General features: G+C 45.3%; 1 protein-coding gene across 4 annotated transcripts in view; it reads left to right on the top strand.

Annotated features, from left to right (window-relative positions):
- Positions 1–25,811, top strand: part of NMS (neuromedin S) — a 418,782-nt gene that overhangs the window by 252,699 nt on the left and 140,272 nt on the right. For all 4 annotated transcript variants that reach the window (XM_069204401.1, XM_069204398.1, XM_069204399.1 and 1 more), the window contains 2 exons: positions 16,663–16,718; positions 18,487–18,537. In XM_069204401.1, coding sequence (XP_069060502.1) covers positions 16,689–16,718; positions 18,487–18,537 — 81 coding nt within the window. In that variant the 5' untranslated portion in view covers positions 16,663–16,688. The remainder of the gene's footprint in view (positions 1–16,662; positions 16,719–18,486; positions 18,538–25,811) is intronic.

Here is a 25,811-nt window from a genome sequence, read left to right on the forward strand (position 1 = left end):
GTATCCAGTCCCGTCTGGATAATTTGGGTCGCAGCAGCCTGGGCATCAGAGACAAGATCCAAAAGACCCTGGGGAAGCTCTGTAAACGAAGAGGAGATGTCATCCATCAGAGCATGAATATACCTCCCCAGGATACATGTCGCATTAGTGGCTTTTAACGCCAGACTGCAGGACGAAAAAATCTTCTTCGACTGCGCCTCTAGCTTTTTTGAGTCTCTGTCCCCAGGCACCGTCGGGAAAGAACCAGGCGCTGACTTGGACGAACAGGAGGCCTGCACTACCAAGCTCTCCGGCGTAGGGTGCCTAGATAGGAAACCAGGATCAGTTGGAGCCGTCCGATACCTCCTGGCCACGGCTCTGTGAACTGCTGGGGAAGATGCCGGCCTCTTCCACACCTCTAAAACCGGATCCAGCAGAGCGTCATTAAAAGGTAACAGAGGCTCCGCCGCGGCTGAGGCCGGATGCAACACCTCCGTCAAAAGGTTTTGCTTCGCCTCCACCACCGGCAAAGGCAGGTCCAAAAAACTAGCTGCCTTCCATACCACTGTATGAAAGGAAGCAGCTTCCTCAGTATATTCCCCCGGGGACGAAAGGTCCCACTCAGGGGAAGTGTCCAGCCCACTGGCCGACTCCAGTCCACGCAGCCCATCACCCGAGTCCTCTAGCTCTCCTTCCTCTAGGGCTCGTTGGTACTCCTGCTCTTCTAGTACCCGGAGAGCACGCCTCCTTGAATGCAGTCGTTGCTCAATCCGCGGAGTCGACAATGCCTCCGCCGAAGTCGGAGATCGGCGCCGATCTTCCGAAGCCACCGACGCCGCATCCGGCGCCACGGGTAACTTCGGCGCCGACTGAAGAGCAGCTGAAACAGATGGACCCACCGGAGTCACAGGCCGAAATCTCGACGTCGACGGGATGGAAATCCCTGGGGCCAATCCCTCCGAAGACACCGGAGCGGCCACCGGCGCCGACACTGGCGCCGAGCCCACGTTCCCAAACGGGAGAAAGGGCATAAAGGGTGCCGGCCGAAGAGGCGCAGGATCACCCAAAGAAAAGGCCAAAGGCCCAGCCGGAGCACCCCCTGGAGCCATCTGTTGGAAGATGGCATACATCGCATTCAAGAATGCGGAACTATCGGCTCCAGGGGTGGGAAAAGCCGGATACTGGGGTGCCTGTCTCGGAGGCGACCCCGACGCCGGCCTCGGCGTCTGCGCCGGAGAAAACACTTGAGGCTCCAATACCTCAATCACCGACGCCTGTCCAGGCGAAGTTGGTGACGCCGGAGAGGGCAACGGCGTCGAAGGATGCGGCGTCACCGTGGGGCTGACCTCCCATGTCTTTCGGCGCCGATCCGGAGACCTGGAACGAGCCTCCCTTGAATGACGCCGAGATTCTCTACGGCGCCGGGAGTCTCGATGACGCCGATGTCTTGGAGAAGACTTCTTGTGATGCTTCTCCTTTGACTTGGCCATAAACAGCTTCGCCTCACGTTCTTTAAGGGCCTTCGGATTCATGTGCTGACATGAATCACAAGTCGAGACGTCGTGGTCGGAGCTCAAACACCAAAGGCAATCGGAATGAGGATCCGTCACCGACATCTTGCCTCCGCACTCACGACAAGGCTTAAATCCAGACTTTCTCTGCGACATTATTTCCACAGAGAAAGAGTACGCAGCAAGATATACACTGTAACCGCAAGAGTAACAGTTGCTCCCTCGAAGATAACCGTTTCGAATGCACGGAAAAAAGGGAACTGACGTCCGCACGTCGTCGAGGACCTCTTATTGCCTGTATGACGTCAGACGGCGTCGCGTGCGAGACAGTGACGTCCTCGTCGACGTGCAGAGACTAGTAAGAAGATTTCCGTCGAATGCTGGCGCCATGGGAGTATTCATGAGGTGAGGAATCCACAGGTAGTTGTATCCATCAGAATGAGGTGGCTTGGTGTGCAAAATAATGATGGATTGAGATGCTGCCCTGAGTAATTACCAGCAGCTGAGATCAACTGAAGCATTCCATCCATCCCTTTTTTGTACAGTTTTTTTATTATAGCAGCTGCCATGGGCCACAGTGTGCCAAAATATTTTGTTGTCATTGCCGCTTGCAGTTTCCCACTCTCTCTTTGCTGACACATGTTTATTTGTATATATTTTAGCAAATCTGGCAGTGTCCCTGTTTTGACTCTTAATTGCTGTATAACAGCACTTTCAGTCTCCTTATCATCGCTATTAAACCATGAAGGTTGTTTACTTTTTGATGCAATAGATTTTGTTTCACTATGGAAATATTCCCTTGAAGTTGCAAATAATGTTGTATGCAAATTATCAATCAGATGGAAACTGGAATCGGTAACAGCGGCCTGTATCAATAACTTGATCTCATCTGCAGCTTCTCTACAAATTAGCTCGAGTTACTGTTGTATGTGTACCCACTTTATTTCGCATTTCGTATTAGAAACGACCAATTGCCTTTGTGGTAGAAAATTGGTTGTACCCACTTAGGGGTTCATAATTCCTTTCATGATAAGATGGAAAGTATTATGGTCGCTATCTTTTCAATCAGTTATTACCATGTCTTCCATAGCTGTCCCTAATTGTAAGTCTAACATAATGTAGTCTATTCTGCTTGTTTGATTAGTTCGAGCGATTAATGCCTGATCACGTATGACCATTGCATGACCTGAGTCCCATTTTCATAGTTAGGGATGTCATCTGGATCGCTGCAGGTGTAGAGTTTTTAATAGGTGGTAACGTTAATCTTGGAATAACCTACTTCATGTGCCTCTGAGATGGAATAATTCTCAGAGGCATTCAGAGGTTCGCATGTTACATTAAAATGCCCTGCTACAATTAAGAGACCAGCATGAGTATTTAGTTCCATATAGGGCTAAATATAACACAGTTGTTCTGATTCCCTATTTCTCCTATTTCTTGGAATTCTGTGATTAACATCGGACTCTACTGTTGAACTCTAGGGCCTACGTTTGTCCTGTGTAAAAAGGAATATATCAGCACCAGTGTTTTAGGCTCTTCTAAATCTGTGAAGGGCATAGAGTAAGAATTTGGATACCCTTGCATTGACATGGATGGATATTAAAAGAGATATATGTATTTTTTTCTACAGTAACCTAAGGTTCTAAGGTGTTTGCTACAGTGCAAGGCAGAGAGCTTATTCTTTCCACCATTGCTGAATTCTTCAACCATTAGGCCACATGGGTCCTTGGTAGTATTATTTGTTTCTGTGCAGTTCTAATTAAATAGACAGGTCGGGCTTGGCATTATGGGAATTCTAGTTCATTATTCATTGCAGTCTTTTGTCATATTATAGCATGCATTCATGTTACTTACTCTTTGTAATCATTACTAAATGTTAATCTGACCATGACTTGATCCTACCCAAAATGAATTGGCCAGGTAGGTTTCCTGGCCTGTCACCAAGCTAATAAAATGGAGCAGGCCAGTCGAGCATATTTACAACTTCCCACCAGGCAAATGGCGATTTGTTACCAAAAGTGCTTTATCTCATACAACAGAAGCCCTTTTATTGAATTGCCCAATGACAATCAAAACAGGTTATTATATCTCCATACTGGAGTATTATTTGTGTTTCCAAAAACAAACCCCTAAAGTGGGCATTTGTTTTTGAAAAAAAAAAAAAGTTTCTGATGCACTAAGAGTTTCTCCCCAGCATATCAAAGACATTGTTCTATTTCTCAACCCTGGGACCACAATGAGTTAGGGTTCTACTGGAACTGACCCATTGCCAAGATGTTTTTGGCTCAGCCACTAAAAACTTAGAAATTATCCCACCTCTAAATGAGGTGGACAACCATGAGGACCAAGGCATAATTTTCCACCACATTTTGTCTGATGTGCTGATACTGCCCTCCTCTTCAAAACAGTGGCTTTGTGTGACAATTGTAAAAAGTAGGCAGAGGAAGATGAGGATTTGACGTCTTCATTGTTTAATTTTAATCAACCCATTAACATGGCATGACTTTGACATTACCTTTTTCTGAAATGGAAATGAAAGGTCTACTACACTTTTTCCTGGGAAGCAGTTGGCCCAACTCTAATTAAGTCCATTTAAAAAGTACCATTTGAGGTTAATCTAACCTTGAAAGCCAACCGGAAATACAATAAAAGAAATCCATGATCAAGTGAATGCGAGATACAATTTTATGGAAATTCCTCACATCATTGAAGGCCCTGATTATAACTGCTGCCTTTAGTGTCACGAAAGCAACCTTAATTTCCATAGTTATGTGATCCAGGAGGCAATAAATTCACAAGAAGAAACATGATTGGGCTTCTATTGATTCCAGCTAACTCAAGGACAATAAAAGGTGTCAAGAAAGTATAGTCTGCAAAGTGGGCATCTCTTGTTTCAAGCCAACCAAAGGTGTGTCAAGAAAGTATATGCTGCTAAGTATTATTATGGCCCGGAATCGCTGCAGAAAATAATCATTTTTCTTTGCTGTTAGAGACTTTGAGCTACCTAATCCACCGTAATGGTACCAACAATAGGCATACACCAATGGAATATACTTGTAAAAAATTGCAAATGTTTGTTGCAGGAACTGCCTCTTACATTAAAGATATAGGGCCTCAATACAACCCTGGCAGTCGGTGATAAAGCGGCTGTAACATCGCCAACAGGCTGGTGGTAAAAAAATGGAATTATGACCTAGGTGGAAACCGCTCACATAGACAGCCATGTTAACACACCGACCGCCATGGCGGTAGCAACAAGCACCACGGTGGTAACCGCCAACAGCCAGGAGGAAGACAATGTACCGCCCACACTTTTACAACAGGCCTATCCGCCACCTTTTCCGGGGCGGTACCAACGACATCAAAAGCACGGTGGAAACAGTGCACAGAAGGGAAACAACTCACCTCTGGACACTCAAGGAAGAACCACGCCGCCATGGAGCCCGAGTTGCAGGTGTTCCCTATGCTCGTCTATCTCCTTCTTCACTATGAATACCAACGCCGGTGAAGACGACCACAGTGAGTACGGCCGCCTAGCACACAAGGGAGGAAGAAGGAAAAAGAAAGTGACTCACACACGCGACACGCAATCCCCCCACCCCCAACACCATACACACAAACAGATGCACAAACATTACATATCCACCCTGTACCCCTCAGGAATAATGCAAGGACAAAAGGAATTGATTAAAGTGAGTGTAATAAGATAAAATACTATAAATACGTAATCAAAATCAAAACAGTATATACATATTTACAAATGGAGGGACACTGCCCAGTCCACAATGTCCGTGGGCCACAGGGCCACATCACATAGGCCAAGGCCCCACTTGTCTTCTGCATCAACACGGAGAGAACACTGCAGGGGCATCAGGTTGAAAATACACAGCCACCTCAGGGGGATGGGGAATGGGGGGGCACCTCAGCTGGAAGATGGAACAACACCACTGTTCCTGGAGGGGGCTTCATGCCCATCACACTGCCCTGGGGAGTGCAAAGCCACAGCCTCTCAAGTGGATGGTCTGCCCACAGCTTGGTCCTGGGGAGTGCAAAGCCGCAGTCTCTCTAGTGGGTGGTCTGCCCACTGCTTGGTCCTGGGGAGTGCAAAGCCACAGTCTCTCTAGTGGGTGGTTTGCCCACTGGTTCTGGAGGGAGCTTTGTGCCCAGTGTGCTTCATCCGGTGGAGGATGGGGTGAGTGGATGGCTTCTTCCACTGGTTCTGGGGGGTGCTTTGTGCCCAGTGTGCTTCATCCTGGTAAGGAGGGGGTGTGTGGATGGCTTTTTCCACTGGTTCTGGAGGGGGTTTTGTGCCCAGTGTGCTTCATACTGTGGAGGGTGGGGTGAGTGGGTGGCTTCTTTCCCTGGTTCTGGAGGTGGATGTGTGCCCAGTGTGCTTCATCCTGTCAAGGATGGAGTGAGTGGATGGTTTCTTCCACTGGTTCTGGAGAGGGCTTTGTGCCCAGTGTGCTTCATCCTGGCAAGGAGAGGGTGAGTAATTGGCTTCTTCCACTGGTTTTGGAGGGGGCTTTGTGCTCAGTGTGCTTCATCCTGACAAGGAGGGGGTGAGTGGATGGCTTCTTCCACTGGTTCTGGAAGGGGCTTTGTGGCCAGTGTGCTTCATCCTGGCAAGGATGCAGTAAGTGGATGGCTTCTTCTACTGGTTCTGGAAGGGGCTTTGTGCCCTCAATGCAGCACATGGGGAGTGCAAGATCACAGTCTCTCACCTGGGTGTCACACCCATAGGATTTGCAGGAGCCAGGACACACTACAGTCCATGGAGGCAGACTACACACTGCCCGCTGGCGGCGACGGCTGCTCAGTGGTGGCAGTGGCGGGGCTGGTGTCGGGGATGCCAGTGGTGGGGGGAGGCTCCTGCCCGTCCCCTGCAGCCTCGGACATCTGCCCACTGAGGCTGCTGGCAGTGCTGGCAGTGGTGGGGGGAGGCTCCTGCCTGTCCCCTGCAGCCTTGGACGGCTGCCCACTGGGGCCGCTACTGCTGGCACTGTGGCAGGCAGTGATGCTGGTGGCGATGCTGGTGTCGGGAATGTGGTGGGGGGAGGCTCCAGCCCTTACCCTGCAGCCTCGGACAGCTGAACCGCCATGGATGGTGGTCGGGGCTCAGATTCTGTCCCTGCACCAGTCCTCCTGACCATCCTGCCTGCAGGGGCAGGCCCCTTGCCCTTGCCCTTCCCAGCTTGTGGTACCTCTTTGACCTTCACCTTGGCAGCCAGTGGTGCCTCCTTGGCCTTGTCCTTCACAGCTGGTGGTGCCTCCTTGCCCTTCACAGCTGGTGGTGCCTCCTTGTCCTTCACAACTGGTGGTGCCTCCTTGCCCTTGTCGTTCACTTCTGGTGGTGCTTCCTTGCCCTTCACAACTGGTGGTGCCTCCTTGCCCTCCACATCTGGTGGTGCCTCCTTGCCCTTCCCTTTGACAGTTGGTGCAGGCACACTGTCAGTGATTATGGCTGGTTCCCTGGAGCCTCTCCCCCCTGCAGGAGCTGCAGACACTACTGTGGCCGTGGACTGGGTGGCTGCGGTGCTAGCCTGGGTTCTGACCATCCTGGCCCGATGTGACGGACGGAGGTGGGAGGGGTAGGGAAGAGATCAACGGCGGGGAGGAAAAGCTTCTTAGGGACACTGGGGTGGGAAGAGGGTGAAGGTCTAGAGTGGAGGAAGAGAGAGTGGTTGCAGGAAGTGTCAGTCTGCTGTGTTTGTATGAGGGTGCATGGGCTGGATGCTGTTGTGAGGTGGATGGCTGTTGGGTGTCTGAGTGCTTGCGTTTGTGTACTTTGGGAGGAGGGGGCACAGACACAGTGGGAGAAGACACAGGGGACATGTGCATGGATGTGGGGGTGGTGACTGCCAATGAGGGGTGTGTAGTGATAGATGTGATGATGATGGGGTTAGTGGATGAGGATGTAGTGCATGCAGGTGTGAGTGGAGACGTTACTGGGAGGGTGGTGGACGACGAGGAGGGGGACACAGTGGAGGCAGTGGATGTTGGTGTGTCTGATTCTGGATGGTGTTTATGTGAGTGCCTGTGGGATGATGTGTGGTGCTTGTGTTTGCCTGAGCCACTCCTGTGTGTTGTCTTGGGTGCATGTTGGTCTGAATGTGTGCTTGGGATAGGTTGGCGTTCAGGGGAATGGGACTGGGTAGAGGAAGTTGGAGGGGGGAGGCTAGAGACAGGGACAATGGCTGCCATCAGGAAGGAGGCCAGAGCCTGGATTGATCTCTGTTGGGCTGCCATGCCAGAGTGAATGCCCTCCAGGAATGCCTTTGTTTGTTGCAAATGGCCTGCCAGCCCTGGATGGCATTCACGATGGTTGATTGCCCAGCAGAGATGGGTCGCAGGAGGTCAATAGCCTCCTCCCTCAGGGCAGCAGGGCTAACTGGGGCAGGGCCCGAGGTGCCTGGGGCGAAGGAGATGCCCACCCTCCTGGGTGAGCGGGCACGGGAAACTCGCTGAAGGGCTGTTGGGAGGGATGTGCTGGTATGGGTGGTGGCGGCTGTGCCTGTAGTTGGGGTGGGCACAGATGTATCTGCCACCACCAGGGAGCTTCCATTGGAGGAGGTATCACTATTAGAACTGTCCCCTCCTGTCTCCGCCGTGGTGCTCCCCTCGCCCTCTGTCCCACTGGTGCCCTCAGCGTTGGTGGATTCGGCCTCCTGGGCATTGTGGAATGCAGCTCCCTCCATCGCCGATGCCTCTACTCCTCTGCCAGATGATGCTAATGCACACAAGGGCAGGGTAACAAAACAAAAAGGGGGGATACAAAGGATACAATTGGTCAATGGCTGCACCAACACCACCTCTGGCGTACACAGCACACTCACACAGGGAACAGGCCTATGCACTATGCAATGCACTACAAGTCACAATGCTAGTCACCAGCCCTAGGACAGGCATACCTAAGGCCAATAGCAGCATACCTGAAAACCCACCGACCCCTGCCCATTAGTAAAGGCCTACTAGCTTGGCTGGAGGAATTTCACATCAGAAACCTGCCCAACATGGGACCTACCATGCAATGTCCTGCCTAGCCTAGGAGCACCCACAGGCCCACATCCCCCACCCGGAGACCACCCCACCACGCGCAAGTGGTATTTTGGGAAACTGTGCTCACCCCCTTGTGGCTGCTGTGATGCCCTCACGTGCCCATCCAGCTCCGGATAGGCCACCGCCAGTATGCAGAACATCAGGGGGGTCAGGGTTCGACGGGCACCCCTTCCTGGTTGGGAGGCCATCCCCAGCTGGGCCTCCGCCGTCTTCTATGCCCAGCATCTCAGGTCCTCCTACCGTTTGCGACAGTGGGTGCTCTGCCTGCTGTAGACCCCCAGGGTCCGCACGTTCTTGGTGATGGCATGCCATATACCCTTTTTCTGATGGGCGCTGACCTGCAGAGAAATAAACATAGAAAAAGGTATCAGCCATTGCGTCTGGCCTATTACACTCATGGCCCACCATATCCCTTACATCCCCTTACGTACAGACCTTGCCCACCATACATGCAGCACACTGCCCAGGACCCTTCCACCCCCCCTTTACACGAGGCCCTCACACACAGCACTCCATGCATTCATGCTGCATGCATCGTGCACCCAGTGTACTCACCCGTCTGGAGGCCAATACAGCATTCGGTACCTGGGTAGGACCCCATCCACCAGTCTCTCCAACTCCGCAGCGGTGAAGGCAGGGGCCCTTTCCCTAGTGACTCGAGCCATGGTCGGTTCCAGACACAGGTCACAGCAGCACTTGCAGTGTAGGTCCTCTCCTGTTGAAGGTCAGGTAGCAAGTGAGAGAACAGATTGAAAATGGCGGTCACGTCCACAGCGGTATGTATCGTCACCGCCGGTGTACATCACCATTGGCCATTGTAACCCATAGGGCCCATATACAGCCAAAGAGGTGTTGCACAGCAGTACTCGACTGCCTCCCGCAACGGCACACAATGTCAGCAGCACTACCTCATTTCCACCTGTCCCTCCACACAGGACAGACGGACGCCATTTCAGGAGGAGGGCAGGTCATGGCACCTAACTGTACACGCACCATTTGGGCCTATCCAACAACATACTCAGTCACAACATGCAAGGCAGTGTACATTTTGGAAATGTGGAATACTGCCCAGATGCTCATCATTTTGCCCCTAGATTGCAACTGCTGCAGATGAATAGGAGATGGAGACATCCCCGATGTGTACAGACCACTGGTGGACTTGGCAACAATGGAGGACAGGCACATTATCCTCACCTACACACTTGACAGGGCCACAATCCAAGAGCTGTGTCCCCAATTGGAGCCAGACCTGACATCTGCTACCCATCACCCCACTGGGATCCCCCCTCTTGTGCAGGTGCTATGTTTGCTCTATTTCTTGGCAACTGGTTCTTTCCAAGTGACAGTGAGCTTGGCAGCAGGAATGTCACAGCCAATGTTCTCAATATAGTGCTAACAAGAGTGTTGTTGGCCCTGATGAAACACATGTGCAGCTATATTGTTTTCCCCCAGGTGGAGGATTTGGCCACAGTGAAATCTGACTTCTATGCAATGGGACATATCACCAACTTTATTGGGGCAATTGATGGTACACATATTGCATTTGTCCCCCCCCCAGAGAAATGAACAGGTGTTAAGAAATCGAAAGAGCTTTCATTCGATGAATGTTCAGATAGTGTGCCTGGCGGACCAGTACATCTCCCATGTCAATGCAAAGTATCCTGGGTCTGTGCATGATGCCTTTATCCTAAGGAATAGCAGCATCCCATATGTGATGCCTCAACTCCAGAGGCAACGGGTGAGTCTAATAGGAGAGCCCATGGTTCCCACCCAGTATATGTTGGTGTATGGGTATGGGGTTGGCCCTAAGGGTTAGTGTTTGGCTAAAAGGTATCCTTCAATATTTGCAGGTGACTCTGGCTGACCCAACCTCTCATGGCTACTGACCTCAGTGAGGAATCCCAGGACAAGGGCAGAGGAACGTTACAGTGGAGCACAAGGGCAAACCAGAAGAATAATAGAAAGGACATTTGGCCTCCTGAAGGCCAGGTTTCGGTGCCTCCATCTAACAGGTGGTTCCCTGTGCTAGTCACCCAAGAAAGTCTGCCAGAGCCTTACGTCGCCAGGTGCCTTTTCTGCAGGAGGTTGGAGGTGGGCGTGTGGCATTGCTCTGGTTATAGCAATAGAAGCTTTGTAGGAGGCATTTGCCCCCTACCTCACCCCCTTCCTCTCCCCGGATGAGGGAAAATCCTTGGGATTAATTGAGACCTGAGGCAGGATGCCACTGCTGGCATATACTGCCACATGATTCTTACGTGGCAGGAGTTTGGCAAACCACTGGCGATGGATGCCCTCTTTGATTGACATGTAACTGAGTGTTTGATCCAATTTACAGTACATTAGTTTATGGATAGTAAGTAAGTGTGTGCTTAAAGCAGCAGGGTGGAGCAAAGATGCATGCACTTCGTTTACAAGTTTGGACAACATGATTAAAATGAATCCAACAATGTCAATTTTAAAACCTGGAGAGGCTAAAAAGAGAAGAGGAACTGGAAATAGTGGCAAAAAATACTCTAATTTTGACCTGCAATTGATAGTAATGATGGAAGTCAAAGGGAGTGCAATATTTTATTATTTATTGAAGGAATATGCCACAAAATAAAAAAAGTAGAAAAAAGACAACATGCAGCCTAAACATTGTGGCCATATGCTTTCCATATGCTTGCAAGTAATCAAAATAAGAAATAACAATTACATATGATTTGTATAAAATATGAGTGTTTTGTGTACTTAGGATAGGTGTAGAAATACCTAACACAGGAAAACATAATTTTTATTGGTGTGAAGAAAATGTAGTATTTGCTTTGAATTATTATGACTAGGAGATATAGTTCAGCATAGAAAAAAAAAGAAAAAAGAATAGAAAGAGGAAACCATTAAAGTACTGGCACTGAAGTGCACTTTGTTTTTGGCAGATATGCACCTGTGATCAGACTAATGCCATAACTCACAGTGCAAATGGCAGACGTGGGGCGATTCGTTGCTTCCTGCTAAATACTGTTGGGGGTTGAAGAAAGACAGGTCATATAGGAAAAAATACATCAAAAGAGCAGAATGTTATGGAAAATCCAACCTTGTATAGAATTCTTACGGTGCATGGTGTCTAGTCTTTTGTTATGCTTTCATTAGTCAACAATTCTTTTAAGGTTTGGCTTGTCTGTTAAAGGTTGGGCCTAGCACTTTATATTTGAGACAAACACGTATGTATGTTACTGCATTGCATGTATATGTCATTTTATGTTTATTACTTTCATAGGAATAGTTAGATGATGGGTATGGTCATAATGCAAATGTTGAATCTATGTCAGTACTTGGTGCAAACAGTTGCAAACCATCATTTTATTGGATGCAATTCAATGTTTTTTTAACTTAATCTTTTGAATACTAAGGCTAGTGCAAGTGGGAAAATGAGTGTTGGTGGGTGTGAGAAATTGGGTTGTTGGTTGACTGGGGTGTGAGCCCTGGCCAAACAACAGCCACAGTCCCTTGCAGGGGGAACACAAAAAGCCACTAAGTAAACCGGTGTTTAAACCTGGGTAGCTTGGCACAAAAAAGCAATCAGGCTAAACTTAGAGGCAGTGTGTTAAGTATTTAGGCAGTACACAAACAGCACCACAGTGAAAACACAACACAATAAAACTCCTAAATCGATTCAAAAAGAGAACATTTAAATAAATTATTTGACACCAAAACCATCAAAATCCAATTCATAGAACCAAAGTTATGATTTCTTAAAATTGAAGGTTCAAAATAGCAAGTCAGCAGTTTTAGAAAATGGTCACACTGGCACCTTTAGCACCACAACCAAGTGTCCAGGAGTGGATGGAGACATATAGGTGTGTTGAAAACTCACTCAGGCCGGGTCAAGGTGTTGGTTCAAGATGGTGGGAGCCTGATATGTCACTGTGGCTCTGAACAGGAGACCAGCAAAACTAGCCCTTGTAGTCGCTTCTGGAAGTTCTGGGTATGGCCAAAGAGCCTCTGAAGGTTCAAGGTAGGCTCCAGAGAGCAAAGCAGTCCTACCAGGTACAGCAGCAGGAAAGTAGAGTGCACAGCAGGTCACAGCAGCAGGCAGTCTTCTGAGAGTCCTTCCGCAGGTCCAGTAGTGAACTGAGCAGCAGGTCTGAGAGCTCTATTTTTATACCCTGGTGCCCTGCTCATAGAAGTAAGGAGAAGTTTCCAGAAGGGTTCTCTGAATTTCCAGGAATTTTCTGCCTCCTCTGTCCTGGCTCCTAGCTGGTTGCACTGACAATACTGGGTCAGTAACCCTATTGTGTGGTGGCAGAGTCCAGCCTATTCATGTGTAAGTGGGGCTGTGATTAGCTCCACTCCATTAAGTCAGTTAATGGCCCATTCAAGCTTTGCTAATCCCACTATTGTGTGACTGTCTGGGGCGAGTTCACAAAGTCTCAACTGTCAGTTACACCCAATCATGTGACCTAAGCAGGCTGCAGAAACAGAAGGCTAAGGACACGAAAATACCAACTTTCTTCAAGCAGCATTTTCAAACTTGTAATGATACATCCATCTTTACCATTAAAAAGGGTTTATCATTACAAGTTCACAGATACCAAACATGAGATATCTACCACCTCTGTCTTAGGAATTACAGCTGATTAAATCTAATAAGGAATCCCAATGTTATTCTATGGGAGGAGTATGCCTCACAGTAGTGAAAAAAATGAATTTCAGAGTTTTTCACTACCAGGTCACGTAAAACTAAAAAGTGCACGTCCTACCTTTTAATTACACAGCACCCTGCCCTATGGGCTACCTAGGGCCTAACTTACGGACAACTTATATGTAATAAAAGGTGAGTTTAAGGCTTGGCAAGGGGTTTTAAATGCCAAGTCTGCATGGCAGTGGGACACTGCCTTCAGACTGCAATGGCAGGCCTGGGACATATGTTAAGGTGCTACTTAAGTGGGTGACACAATAAGTGCTGCATGCCCTCTGCTAGCATTCAATTTACAGGCCCTGGGTATATGGTATACCACTTTACAAGGGACTTACATGTAAATTAAATCATCCAATCAGGTATATGCCAATCCAACCATGTTTAAGGGTCGTGAGCACAAACACATTGGCACTGGTTAGCAGTGGTAAAGGGCACAGAGGTCTAACACCAACAGAGCAAAGATCCAGCAAACAATAAGAGGAGGAAGGCAAAAGGTTTAGGGGTGACCCTATAGAGAGGGCCATTTCCAATAGTTGGCAACTCTTGTAAACCAATGCATAGAGGGAATAACGATTATGTAAAATGGAGTGAATAAGAAATGACAGTGAAAGGCTTAGCTGAACTTTAGAATGTTAGTAGAAAATTAGTAGGTATTACTACTATATATAGTAATTAAGCTGTGGATAATTGTATTGTTGCCCTTACATATTCAATCTCTGCTTGTATTTTGTACCACTTCCTGAATTGATATTGAGTAACAATGTATTAATGAGGATAAGCACCATCAATATAGAAGAGACACTACTGTTTTATAAGAACTCTGGAATTGATCATCTTAATAATTTAAATATATGGATGAAGCAAACCCAAGAATAGATAAAGACATTAAGAAGGCACATGAAAAATGAGGTGAGTGTAAATGCTGGAGCAGAAAATAACCAATTTGTAGAGGGACTGAATGAGATTGAAGAGAAGAGGCAAGTCCTTGGTCCACAGCTATTAGAGAAATCTGCCCCCACATCTGATCAAGTGTCAAAATTCTCAAAGTAAAGAAAGGGATTAGTAAGAGTATAACTTTATTGGAAGAAGAACTAAGGGCCAGATGTAGGTAGGCCTTTTGCGCCTCGTAAATGGCGAAAAACGCCGTTTGCGAGGCGCAAAAGCCCTCACGCTATGCAGAAACACATCTTGCGAGTCGGAACCGACTCGCAAAATGTGTTTACGACTCGCAAATAGGAAGGGGTGTTCCCTTCCTATTTGCGACTCGCACAGCAATGTAAGTTGATTTGTGACAGCGAAAGCGGTCGCAAATCAACTCGCAGTTACCATCCACTTGAAGTGGATGGTAACTCATTCGCAAATGGGAAGGGACCCCTTCCCCTTTGTGAATGCTCACAAAATTATTTTTTCAGAGCAGGCAGTGTGAAAAAAACCGAAACAAAAGGTTTTGGTATTTTTTTCTATTTGCAGCTCGTTTTCCTTTAAGGAAAACGGGCTGCAAAGAGAAAAAAAAACTGCTTTATTTAAATATTTCCCTGTGAAACTATAGCGACCCCATAGCGAGTCACAGAAGGTGTCTGAGACACCTTTCTGCATAGCAATTTGCGAGTTGCAAATTGCGAGTCGGAAGGACTCGCAATTTGCAACTCGCAAATTGGTTTCTTCCTACATCTGGCCCTATATGACTTATTTCTAAGCATTGTGAATAAAGGCTGTGGCACGCCTTGTGTATACTGAACATTCATGGTTCAGCCCCATGTCTGTTTGCTGGCTTGGGTTTTAAATGCACATTAAAAATACCTGGACATTTTAAAGAGTTTTTCTGGATTTTATTATGACTAGACCCCACCAAACATTGTACAAAAATATCATCCCATTGGGTGTAGATTTTCTATTATCAACTGTAATGGAGCAATATTTTCTAAACAAAATTTAGGACAGAATACTGTCAAAAACGATTTGGGTCATGATATTCTGCCAAGATACCTGCATGAATATTACTTAAAAATACAATATATGTGCTCAATCAAAGAAGGCAGAGTTCCTGGTACTCATAAAAAGAACATAAACACGTATCATTTGCCACTACTGGAGAAGTTCAGTTCAACGTGGATTTTAGGTGAGACTTCATTGGGATAGTATCAAACCATTTGTGTTTGTTTTTCCTGTTGGAGCAGTGGCCTATATATCACTGAGTCATGGGTTACTTGTAGTTTCTAGTTATCCTGTTTCAAAGAATACCACCCCTCTAGACCTTGAATTCGAATAGTTTGGCATGTGATTTTTAAAATGCAACTGAGATGTAGTATGACGGGAAATAAAGAAGGAAAACCAATTTTAACAATCAATATAATTTTTAAAAGGTTGTATGTTTTAGGTGGGGTGATAGCTAATATAAATGTTAGGTTAGGAATGGGTTATCGTGGTATTCAAAAGAAGGATAACAATCTTTTAGATAATGCTCCAAAATTATAAAATTAGAAAGTATGTAATGTGTTTTGTTGTGATTGGTTCAAGGACATAATTAAAAGTTGGAGTTGACATCCACTAAACATACTTCCTTTTTTCACCTTTCATCGTACTTGGTGATTATTGTGTAGGCATTCTGCACTTTATTCCACAAAGTGCAGTCAGTAGTGATCATTTTATATATCTAGAACAAGATTTATTACATACTTGCATCATAGATGTGTAAATTGCAAACAGTATGCATGGGGGAAAGCAGAGCATACTCAAGAAGTGTTATATAAAGCATTGATCTGACTAAATGGAGGTGGATTTGCAGACATGGTGAGGGCGGCTATTAAAACTTTCCAGCACCTGTTTTTCCCCAACTGAAAATCTGTTTTGGAATATCTGAATTATGCAGCTACCCGTGTCAAAGTCTTCAACCACAGATCTCTACATAACTCTATCCAGTCGAGTCTCACTTTAGAGCTCACTTTCTTACTTTTTCACTAAAACAAAAAAAATCGAAGTTTCTGAAAATAGGGTCATTATTGATTCCCTGGTACAAATCTATGTACATAACAAATAAATCTATGTGATATTTGTGTCCTACTGGCTATTTTGCTGGTGCTCCCACTGCATAGGAGAGATTCACTTCCCATCAATTCAAAGCACAACCACAATGGTGGCTAACCAGTGCTGTGTTTATTCTCTGCAAAAGGTCTTGTGTTCAAGGAATGTGTATGCTTTAGGGAGTTTTTTGTTTAATCATATGACAAATTACTTGAGCTGTGCCCAGACAAAACTGTATGTCCAATTAGACCATGCAATATGAATCCTAAATCTACAATCTCATCTATTTTCTACCTATTCCAACTTCATGCTTGCCACACTTTAAAAAGGAAAAACATTTTTTGAACATGCTTGCAAGTAAATCATTTCTTGACTAATGTCATAGTAACCATGTATTATGCTTCTTCAAAATAGGATTTCCTCAACCTCTGCTCAAACAAATGGATGGCCCAGATATTCCAAAGATTGAGGTGAGTACACTTTTAAAAATACAAAACAAAACCCAATCAAGAGCATTAGTAAACTGCCTTGTTTTGAGGACTGTGATTTATAATCTGTGTACTTTTGTATTGAATTCTACAGCAACATTTCCTAGCTTTACATCTTAGGCATTTTAAGTTTTGGGAAGATCAATATACATCCATGGCACTTTATTGACTGTCTATGAGAGCAACAGGTTGCCCCTACATCTTTGCCATGGGAAGGAAACTACAAAAATACACTTTACCTGGTGCACCAAACATCTGTGCACCACAGTACTCATTATAGTTGCCCTACATCTATTTCATTTGGTACAGAAGTAAACTAAAATGTCTGCTTTCATGCACTGCTTTTACCATAATGCATCTGGGAGAACATATGTGCTAGGATGCCACGTAGTGTGCTCCCCTCCCCCTTGCAGTATGCAGTCACGGCTCAGGTGACACTGAAGGGGCGGGGCGGCACGTGGGGGGATTACCTGTGCCGCCGCCTTCACCCCCGCGCTGCTCCTCTCCTCTTCTCTTCCTGCAGGCACCGGCCCCTAGCCTGCCCTGCGCCAATCCTGATGCTGCTGAGAGCAGCGTCAGGATTGGCTGGAAGTGCCCAGCCAGGGCACTCCCAGGTAGACTGGGAGCCTGTGCAGGCTCTCTCCAGCCCAGTAACTGTGTTGCTGGGCTGGAGAGAGCCCTGAGCCCAAGACAGCCGGCCAAACATACATGCGATCTGAAGGGGACTGCTGAGCTCTCCCCCTCACACTCGTCACCCCCGAGGCCCTGCCCATTTTCCACAAAAACGATAATAAACAAAGTTTATTATCGTTTTTTTTGGAAAAGGATTACAGCTGACGCTGCTGGCGGGGTGGCGACGCTCCTCTGCCCATATGGAGGAGCTGCCCCCGTGCGTATGGTATGTTGTCTAGGTATAAGGGCTGAAAAGCAGATTGGGTGAGTGCTAAGCAGTTTTGAGCTGATAAATAGCTGATCTAGAGTAAAGAGGTCCATTTCTGTAACACAATTGTCAGGGTCTGTTCTATGTCTATGAAGCCGTTGAAACATACCTGCTTTCTCAGGATGCTCTAACAGTAAATTAATAATTTTTTCGATATGTATACTATGTTCAATCAATGTGAATCTTTCACGTACTTTAGAAGCAAAACTAATGAGTGGGGTAAAGATAAACTTACATCTGTCAACAAAGTCAAGCCTGTATTTAGAACAAAACCTTAGTCGTGGAAACTGAACACAAACTAAAGCTAGTCTGAGCATGAAGTGAAAGAAAAGACTATCCTAGTGAATGCCATATAAAGGCAGTTGCAAGGCAACAGCCTTATCATGACGCAACAGCATTACGTCTTTTTAAAGCTACGCTTGGCCATTTTTGCAAACTTTGCTCGGAATATCTAAGTAACGTCTACATCAAAATCTCCAGTTTCACTAACCATCTTCTCTCTGGTACTTGTTCCTCTTTTCTCATTTGTTTCTTTGATATTATTTTTTCGGGTTATTCTTCGCACTACGCTGCATGGACAACATTTATGTGGATGCAGAAAAGATTAAAAACTAAAAATAAGTTAAATGTAATTAAATGTGAATAAATATTAAAAGGATGTCAAAAACTGATACTCAGACTTTTATATGAATAAATAAGTCATGATGATCACAAAACAACTGCACAACAGCTTTTGCTGTGAGTTTATTTTACTATAATGCAAGAATAACGTAATAGGCATGTATTCTAACTCTTTGCTTTTACCTTTAGAGGCTGGCACTTTGTTTCAGTCAGTGGACGGCACTCTCAAATAGACCCCAGGTAAAATTTCTATAAGGTGCATGCAATTTACAGCGCCTATATGATTTTATTAACTATTTGACTATTACAGTGCTTGCAGATATCACTATATAATGCATGCTAACTGCGGCACCAGTGAAGATGGACAGTTGGAAGGCACGGTTGTGGTCTCCAGGAGACCCCAGAACACACTCTAGCCATGGATGCATTTGTGTCGGGTAGATCAGCACTTCATTTCAGTTGTGTGCACCATCTGTAGTATTAGTTGGATCTGTGTGTCAAACACAAACGTGTTGGGGACAATTTTGCGAGAGATGAGGATGATTTAAAGGGTAAATAGGACCAGTGGTAAGCAGCAGCCGCCACTGCAAATCTCAAGGGGAGGGGTGGGGGAAGGGGCGGAGACCAAGAGAGGAAAAATAATAATAATAATAATAATAATAAAATAAAATTACCTTACCACTGTGTCTGTCCGTGGCTGCCTCGCCCTCCTCTAACCTGCATGTGCCAGCACATACTCCCCAGCAATCCTGGCGCTGCCTTCATGCCAAACATAGCAATGCCCTGGCCTCTGTGCAATTTCTCCGGCTTGGTTGTTAAACACAGCTGGGCTGAAGAAACCTAAGTGCGCATGTGTGTTTGGACGGCCTCAGGTGGCCAGTCCAACACACATTCGCACTTAGGTGCACTCTCCCTTCCTAACCCCTCCCACCTCCCAAGGCCCAGCCCTGCCCCTCCCTATACTGCTGGCTCAGCCAGCAGATAAAAAATAAAATGATAGTGCAACTATTGTTTTATTTTTCATCTCCTGGCTCTTGGCCAGGGGGGTGACGCTCCTTTGCCATAGTGAGGGAGCCGCCCCTGGTAGTAAGGCAATCCTGGTGCTACCCAATATAATATGAAAGGATGTTGGAAAGGGAGAACTGTAGTTTTGCATCATCGGAAAGTCATAAGCGATGCCATTAAGGAAAAATAACCACACTTTTTATGTTTATAATATTCATTGTCATATTAGAACTTACTGCCACCCAACATGATCACTTTTCACGCCAAGCCATACTTGTTGATATTGTATTGTAATCGTATTTATATAGCGCTTACTACCCCTGACGAGGTGTTGAAGCGCTTTTCGATGAGTAGCACGCTACTCCGGAACCCAACAAGAATTAGTGATGGATTAGTATCGTTAAATAATGAGTACAGTTTTAGTATTATTATGAGTTAATTTGAGCCGCGGATATGAGAGTTTGTTAGTTAGAATGGAGTAATGGAGGGGTGGAGGAGGAAATAAATCCAGAGGTTTTAATTGGTAGTATATCCTTCATTTACTCAACCCAAAGGCTTGGGATGAGTAAAGGGGGGTGGAGGGGGAAGAGTATGTGGAAGGGTTAGGGAGAGCATAGTAGCAGGGTGAGATGAATGCAGGAGAATTTAGTAGGGTTGTGTGGGAGGTCACAGAGGTAGAGTGAGGTTTGGTGAGTTAGATGTGGAGGGAAGAGCTTAGGCAGAGATATTTAGGAGATGAAAGTGGTAGAAGAGATTTGGGATGAGTCAGAGTGAGAATGGAGGATAGTTTGATAGAGACATGACATAAGAGTGATGAGTAGATAAGTGTGATAAGATGAGAGCAGGAATTCAATGATCCACGAACATGCCAAGCACAGAAACAACATATACACATACACATATATATATATATATATACATATGTATGTATATATATATATATATATACACACACACACACACATATGCACATACAATACATAATTAGAAACATGGGTAAAAAATACTTAGTCAGTCAGGTTTAAAGAGTGTGTGTGTATTTTATTGTTATGACATAGTAGCAATACATATTTTCCAAAGAAGCTATAAATAAATAGAAATATACGTATAATCTGAAAAAATATTTATCCACATAGGCATATGCAGTTCATAGTTTTTTTAAAAAGGTGGTTATGAAGGAAAGAGTCAAACTCTTGAGTAGTTTTCTGAAGACAAGAAAGTTATCTGTGGCTCTTATAGTTGGGGGTAATGAATTCCATAGTTTGGCTGCTTGGACGGAGAAGGATGTACCACCTATAGTCTTTTTCTTGTATGGTGGTGTTCTAAGGCGGGGTGCCAGTCTTGAGCGGAGCGTTCTTTGTTGGATGTATTTGGTCATTTTCTTTCTGATAAAAAGCGGTCCTGTTCCATGTATAGCTTTGTGGGTGATACAAAGCAGCTTGAAAGTGCATCTTCTGGCAACAGGTAACCAGTGTAGTGCTCTCAAGGCAGGGGAGATGTGGGCTTGCGGCTTTATATGTAGTAGTAGCCTGGCTGTGGAATTCTGGATACGTTGTAGTTTTTTCATAACAGATAGAGATGATCAATGGTAGAGGCTATTGGCATAATCCAGTTTGGATAGTACAAGTGAGATGGTAGCTTGCACCTTGTGTGGAAATCCGAGGTGGGGGAAGATGCGTCGTAAAGTCTTTAAGGTGATGAAGCTTGTGCGTGTTAATTTGTCTACTTGGGCATTCATAGTTAACTTGGACTCCATGGTGATTCCTAGGTTTTTAACTTCCTTGGATAATTGAGGAGGTGGTCCGAGATCGTCAGGCCAGACGCACAGAGGGTCATAATTTTTCCAGTCACCACATATGAGTATTTCTGTTTTGGAGGTATTTAGTTTGAGATGGCTCCAGGTCATCCACTGATCATCGGCTCTGAGGCAACTGAAGATTTGTGAGTTTTCAATGTTTTTGGGGTCTTCTAATTTAAGTAGTATTTGTGTGTCATCTGCATAGTTGTAGCATGTGAGATGGAAATCATTGATCAGTTCTGGTAAAGATATCATGTAGATGTTGAAAAGCAAAGGTGAGATGATTGACCCTTGGGGGACCACTGCTTTTGTGAGGTAGGGTTCGGACGAGAAGGGGGGCGAGAGGATGATATTTGCTCTTTTTTAAAGATAGGAAGTAATCCAGTCGAGAGCAATCCCTTGTATGCCGGCTTCATGGAGTCTTTGAGTTAGGGCGTCATGGTCAACCGTATCAAAGGCAGCCTGTATTAATATTAATTTAACAAATTGTCTGAGTAAAATTGGTTTATGTAGAGCTTAACATCATTATGGGCCTGATTACAACTTTGGAGGACGGTGTTAATCCGTCCCAAATGTGACGGATATCCTGCCCACCGTATTACGAGTTCCATAGGATATAATGGACTCGTAATACGGTAGGTGGTATATCCGTCTCATTTGGGACGGATTAACACCATCCTCCAAAGTTGTAATCAGGCCCTATATGTCTATGATTCAAAGGTAAGCCAACAGATGTTACGTTTGTTACGATACCCTGAGCTGAGTTTACATAAAGGTACTCAGCTATCAATAATGAATAATAACTTATCATATAATACTAAATACCACAGTACTGACATTTCTGAGAGCTAAATAACAGATGTTGCTACTAGACAATTTATGGCACTGAATTAACCCACCTCAGAAGTCTGGCTTGCTGGGTCTGTGCTGCCAGTATTCTATCAATGGAGAATATTGAGTTTACTGAGCTATCCTCCTGGCAGTAGAGTTGAAATAAAATTTACAATGAATAGCCAACATCAAAAACTCTATTGGTGATCATCAGCAAAAGAGGCACACTGCTGTCTAGAGCTTTACTAGCACAATTCTCAAGTATCTCATTATCATGCATGAGTAGCTCATCCAGGCCAGTTTTTTTTAGCTGCCTGCTGTGATCTGTAGTCTCCTGCATAACCCATTATAAATATTTGAACATAAAAGGAAAAATAAGAAATTTTGGGTAGGGTCAGTGGCTCCTTCCAAGACACATATAACAACAGATTAAGCTCTGGGATACTGAAGAAAAGTTTATTTTTTCCTGATACTGTGCATTAGGTCATTGCTCATGGTGTTGTCCCCACAGAGGTTCCTTAAAAAGATCAGATTTCCTTCTGATCTTGACCTAGCATGCATCTGTTATTGGTGGGCTAAGGAAGAGGTCTTGGAGCAGGAAATGTGTGCTGATACTGTTCATGTCCCACAATATGTATCCATCCAAAGGTTTTAATTGATTTTGGAGCATATCAATGCATTGTCTGTTGTCTGAATGTCATCTACATGTGCCCTAGGTCACTTATCCTGTTACATGGACATATTATAGGAGAGTCCTTCTAGCTCTAGTCCCTCCTCTAATTATATTATACCCTGACATTGTATGTAGAAAGAACATATAAAAAGGGGTGCACACTCATGCACTTTTTAGGTTTCGCATGCATGCAGGCTTGCATGTTGCTTGTGAAATCTATATTGAATCAAAAAAAAATTAAAAGGGGCTGAGAACCAGCCTCTTGCTTACCTGAACTTACCATTGGTGTATTCCAATGTCTCTTGAGTTTCCTTGCTTCTGATTGGCCAGTACCTGGTCTGCTTTCACTTCCTGCTCTCTGCTGCTTGCTGCATTAGCGTCACCAGGATAGCCCGAAGGAAAGGTGCTCTGGGGGGACCTCAGTCGTCACCCCGGAAGAGGAACTCCCTGGAAACCTGGAAGTCCGGGTTTCCCTCAACATAAAAGAGGGACTACCGATGCGCGCCGCGTCAGGAGGGAAAGAAGAAGAGCCGAAGGAGGACCGGGAGAGAGGAGACACAGGACTTCCCCAACGCGAGCCAGGGGCATCCAGCGACGCGGGCTACAGAAGCCCCGGGAGGCACACAGACCACCATGTCCCTGGAGGGGCGTGGCTAAGGCAGGTACGTTTGTGCCTGCAGACTGGGTATCGGGCCCTTTGGGGAAGGGAGGAGAGAGCGGGAGGAGGAAAGGAGTAAAGAAGGGACGACCCCACGAGGAGTAGAGGGATAATACTGAAAGAAGCTGTCCATATATATTTACAAGAGTGTTCTTTCAGTAGTTTTCTATTTTTTCTTTTCATTTTCTCCCTTTCAGTCTTCCTTATTTCTACCTCATTTTTCCGCACTGATTTAAGTGACAGAGCCAAAGGAGATATAAAAGAAAATTGTGGGCACCACCCCGTTAACCCACTGCACTCTGAAGGGGGGGGGGGGACTGTGAAAACAACAGCCCCAGCCCCTTTCAACAACCGGTTACAATTTCTTCATTTATGTATTTTGTTTTCTTTTTATCTTTCTTCTTGTTTGTTGGACCGGGGGACAATCTCTGGCAAAATAGGGAAATATTCTGAATCAAGGGGGAGCACAACCTGGACAGATAAAGAGCACATAGGACTGGTGTACCCAAGACCCCTCCCACCTCACCGCTCCCTTCCCTTTGTAACCACAACCCAAGTTCCCTAATCCCGAGACTTACCTTTCCTTTTCTTTTCCCCGTTTCCTACGCCGGCTGTCCATTACCACCGATCCTTCACCCGAGCGGAGACGCCAGAGGCTTGCACCCGGAGGGACACCTGAGAAGAAGAACAGAGAAGACCTTAAAGATAAGAACTGTTGGGACTTGGACATAATAAACAGCATAAAAAAGGAAGTCTTCAGGAAAATATAGAATAAAATCACCTTAAATCACTAGTCCCACGACTATTCTGTCCGCGCCCAGGAACCAACAATGGATGCACTGACTGGAGTGTTGATGGATACAAACATTTTATCTGACGAGCCTGATGATGGAAACAGGAGAAGAGGAGCCAATCATCTACATGTGAAAGACAGTTCAGTTATATCATAGATTTGGGGTTTAATCCTTATTGGACTAATTGTAAACATCAGATTTTCTGACCAATGGCAATGTGGGAAGTTCTTTAGGTGATTTTAACTTAGCCCCACTGCACAGAGGGAGGAGAAGCTTATTCTATTCTGCTTGAGGAGCTGAACAGTCCCTGATGACTTTGTTCCTATCTTTAACTTTATTCCTTAGATTTCCATGCTGAAAGCTGATTCCTTAGACATTGCTTCTTAAATGGTTCCGATAGTTAAAGTCCCTGTGTCTGAACCAACCCCTTTCACTGCCCGTTCCTGAGGCTGACCGAACAGATGTCCAACTGACGAAGATAATCGCAGCTTGCCGATCCATACTGAGGAGAGGTATAACAAAAAGCTGTTGTTCTTGTTGTAGGCTATGCTCATTGTTTCTAGGTTCCAACCGCTATTTTGATAGAGCCATAGTTAGATGTTTTCCAAATTCACTTAGACTAAAAGTGTTTTTGCGTGAAGTCCAAACATTCTATTCTAATCAGAAGGTTAGCTATGGAGACCCAGAGAATGCTAACAAATTATTAATAACAACTGATGTTGCTCAATTGCTGAGCCCAGATGTATGCTATTTCTAATGCGCAGTTGTTCTTGCTATTGATTTGTACTGACTCTTGAATGTTTAGTGATCAATACATTAGCTAAATTGAGATTCTTTAGAAGATTTGGTAAACAGATGTTTTTCTTATATGTTTTTCAGTTGGTTTTGAGATTAATTTATGTGATATTAACATTGTTAATATAGAGAAATAAACTTTCTAACTTTTACTAAAGGTGTGGTTATTCATGAACATATGGGTCATAGAGTGTAAAGATTACTGACTCCAAAGGATAGTTGATGAAGTTTATTGATTATGATGTTAAAATTGGAGTGAATTGGAGACTTATGGTGGAATCACTCTAAGCGTAGTCAAAAGGTCTATCGAACCTCTAACGCGTCCCCTTATAAATTAATTAATAAAAGACCAAATAAGGACAGGCGCAGTCACAGAAATGGTAGCAGATTAGGATGGTTTGTCTCCTTAAGAACCCATCATAAGATCTTTTGATGGTTGGTCCCCTTAAGAGGCCACCATAAAGTTCCCCTCATGAAAGGTAAAAGAGTGGATGGATGGTATGTCTCTTTTAGAGGCCACCATAAAATTTAGAAAGGGTAGAAGAGTAGCATGAGTAGTCTCCTTAAGAGATCAAATAATCATAGATTTGGCATAGAAATTGGTAAAGGTTAAAGATTTCAGATTTGATGATACAAAAAGGAGAGAAAATGTCTCCCTAAGAATTTACTGTGACTTTCCCAAAACCTTGAAATTTGCCAATGCCTGTTTGAGGATGCTCCCAGCGTTCTGGTGACAGTGTGAATGAAATAGGTCTTGCACTTGCACAGCTTAAGCAAATCGCAGGTGAATTGTGATGTTTGAGAGTGTTTTGGGGAGTTTGCGTACTCCAAATGAAGTTGTTGAGGGAGTTTGCATACTCCGAAGTGTGAGAGTAGGGAAGTCGTCGAACTTCACATGTGTGTGGCGCTTTGTGCTAAAAAATTGTCCACATGGTTGTTGGTATACGGACCCTGCGTGGT

This window comes from Pleurodeles waltl, chromosome 8 (assembly GCF_031143425.1).
Source record: "Pleurodeles waltl isolate 20211129_DDA chromosome 8, aPleWal1.hap1.20221129, whole genome shotgun sequence".
Lineage (NCBI taxonomy): Eukaryota > Metazoa > Chordata > Amphibia > Caudata > Salamandridae > Pleurodeles > Pleurodeles waltl.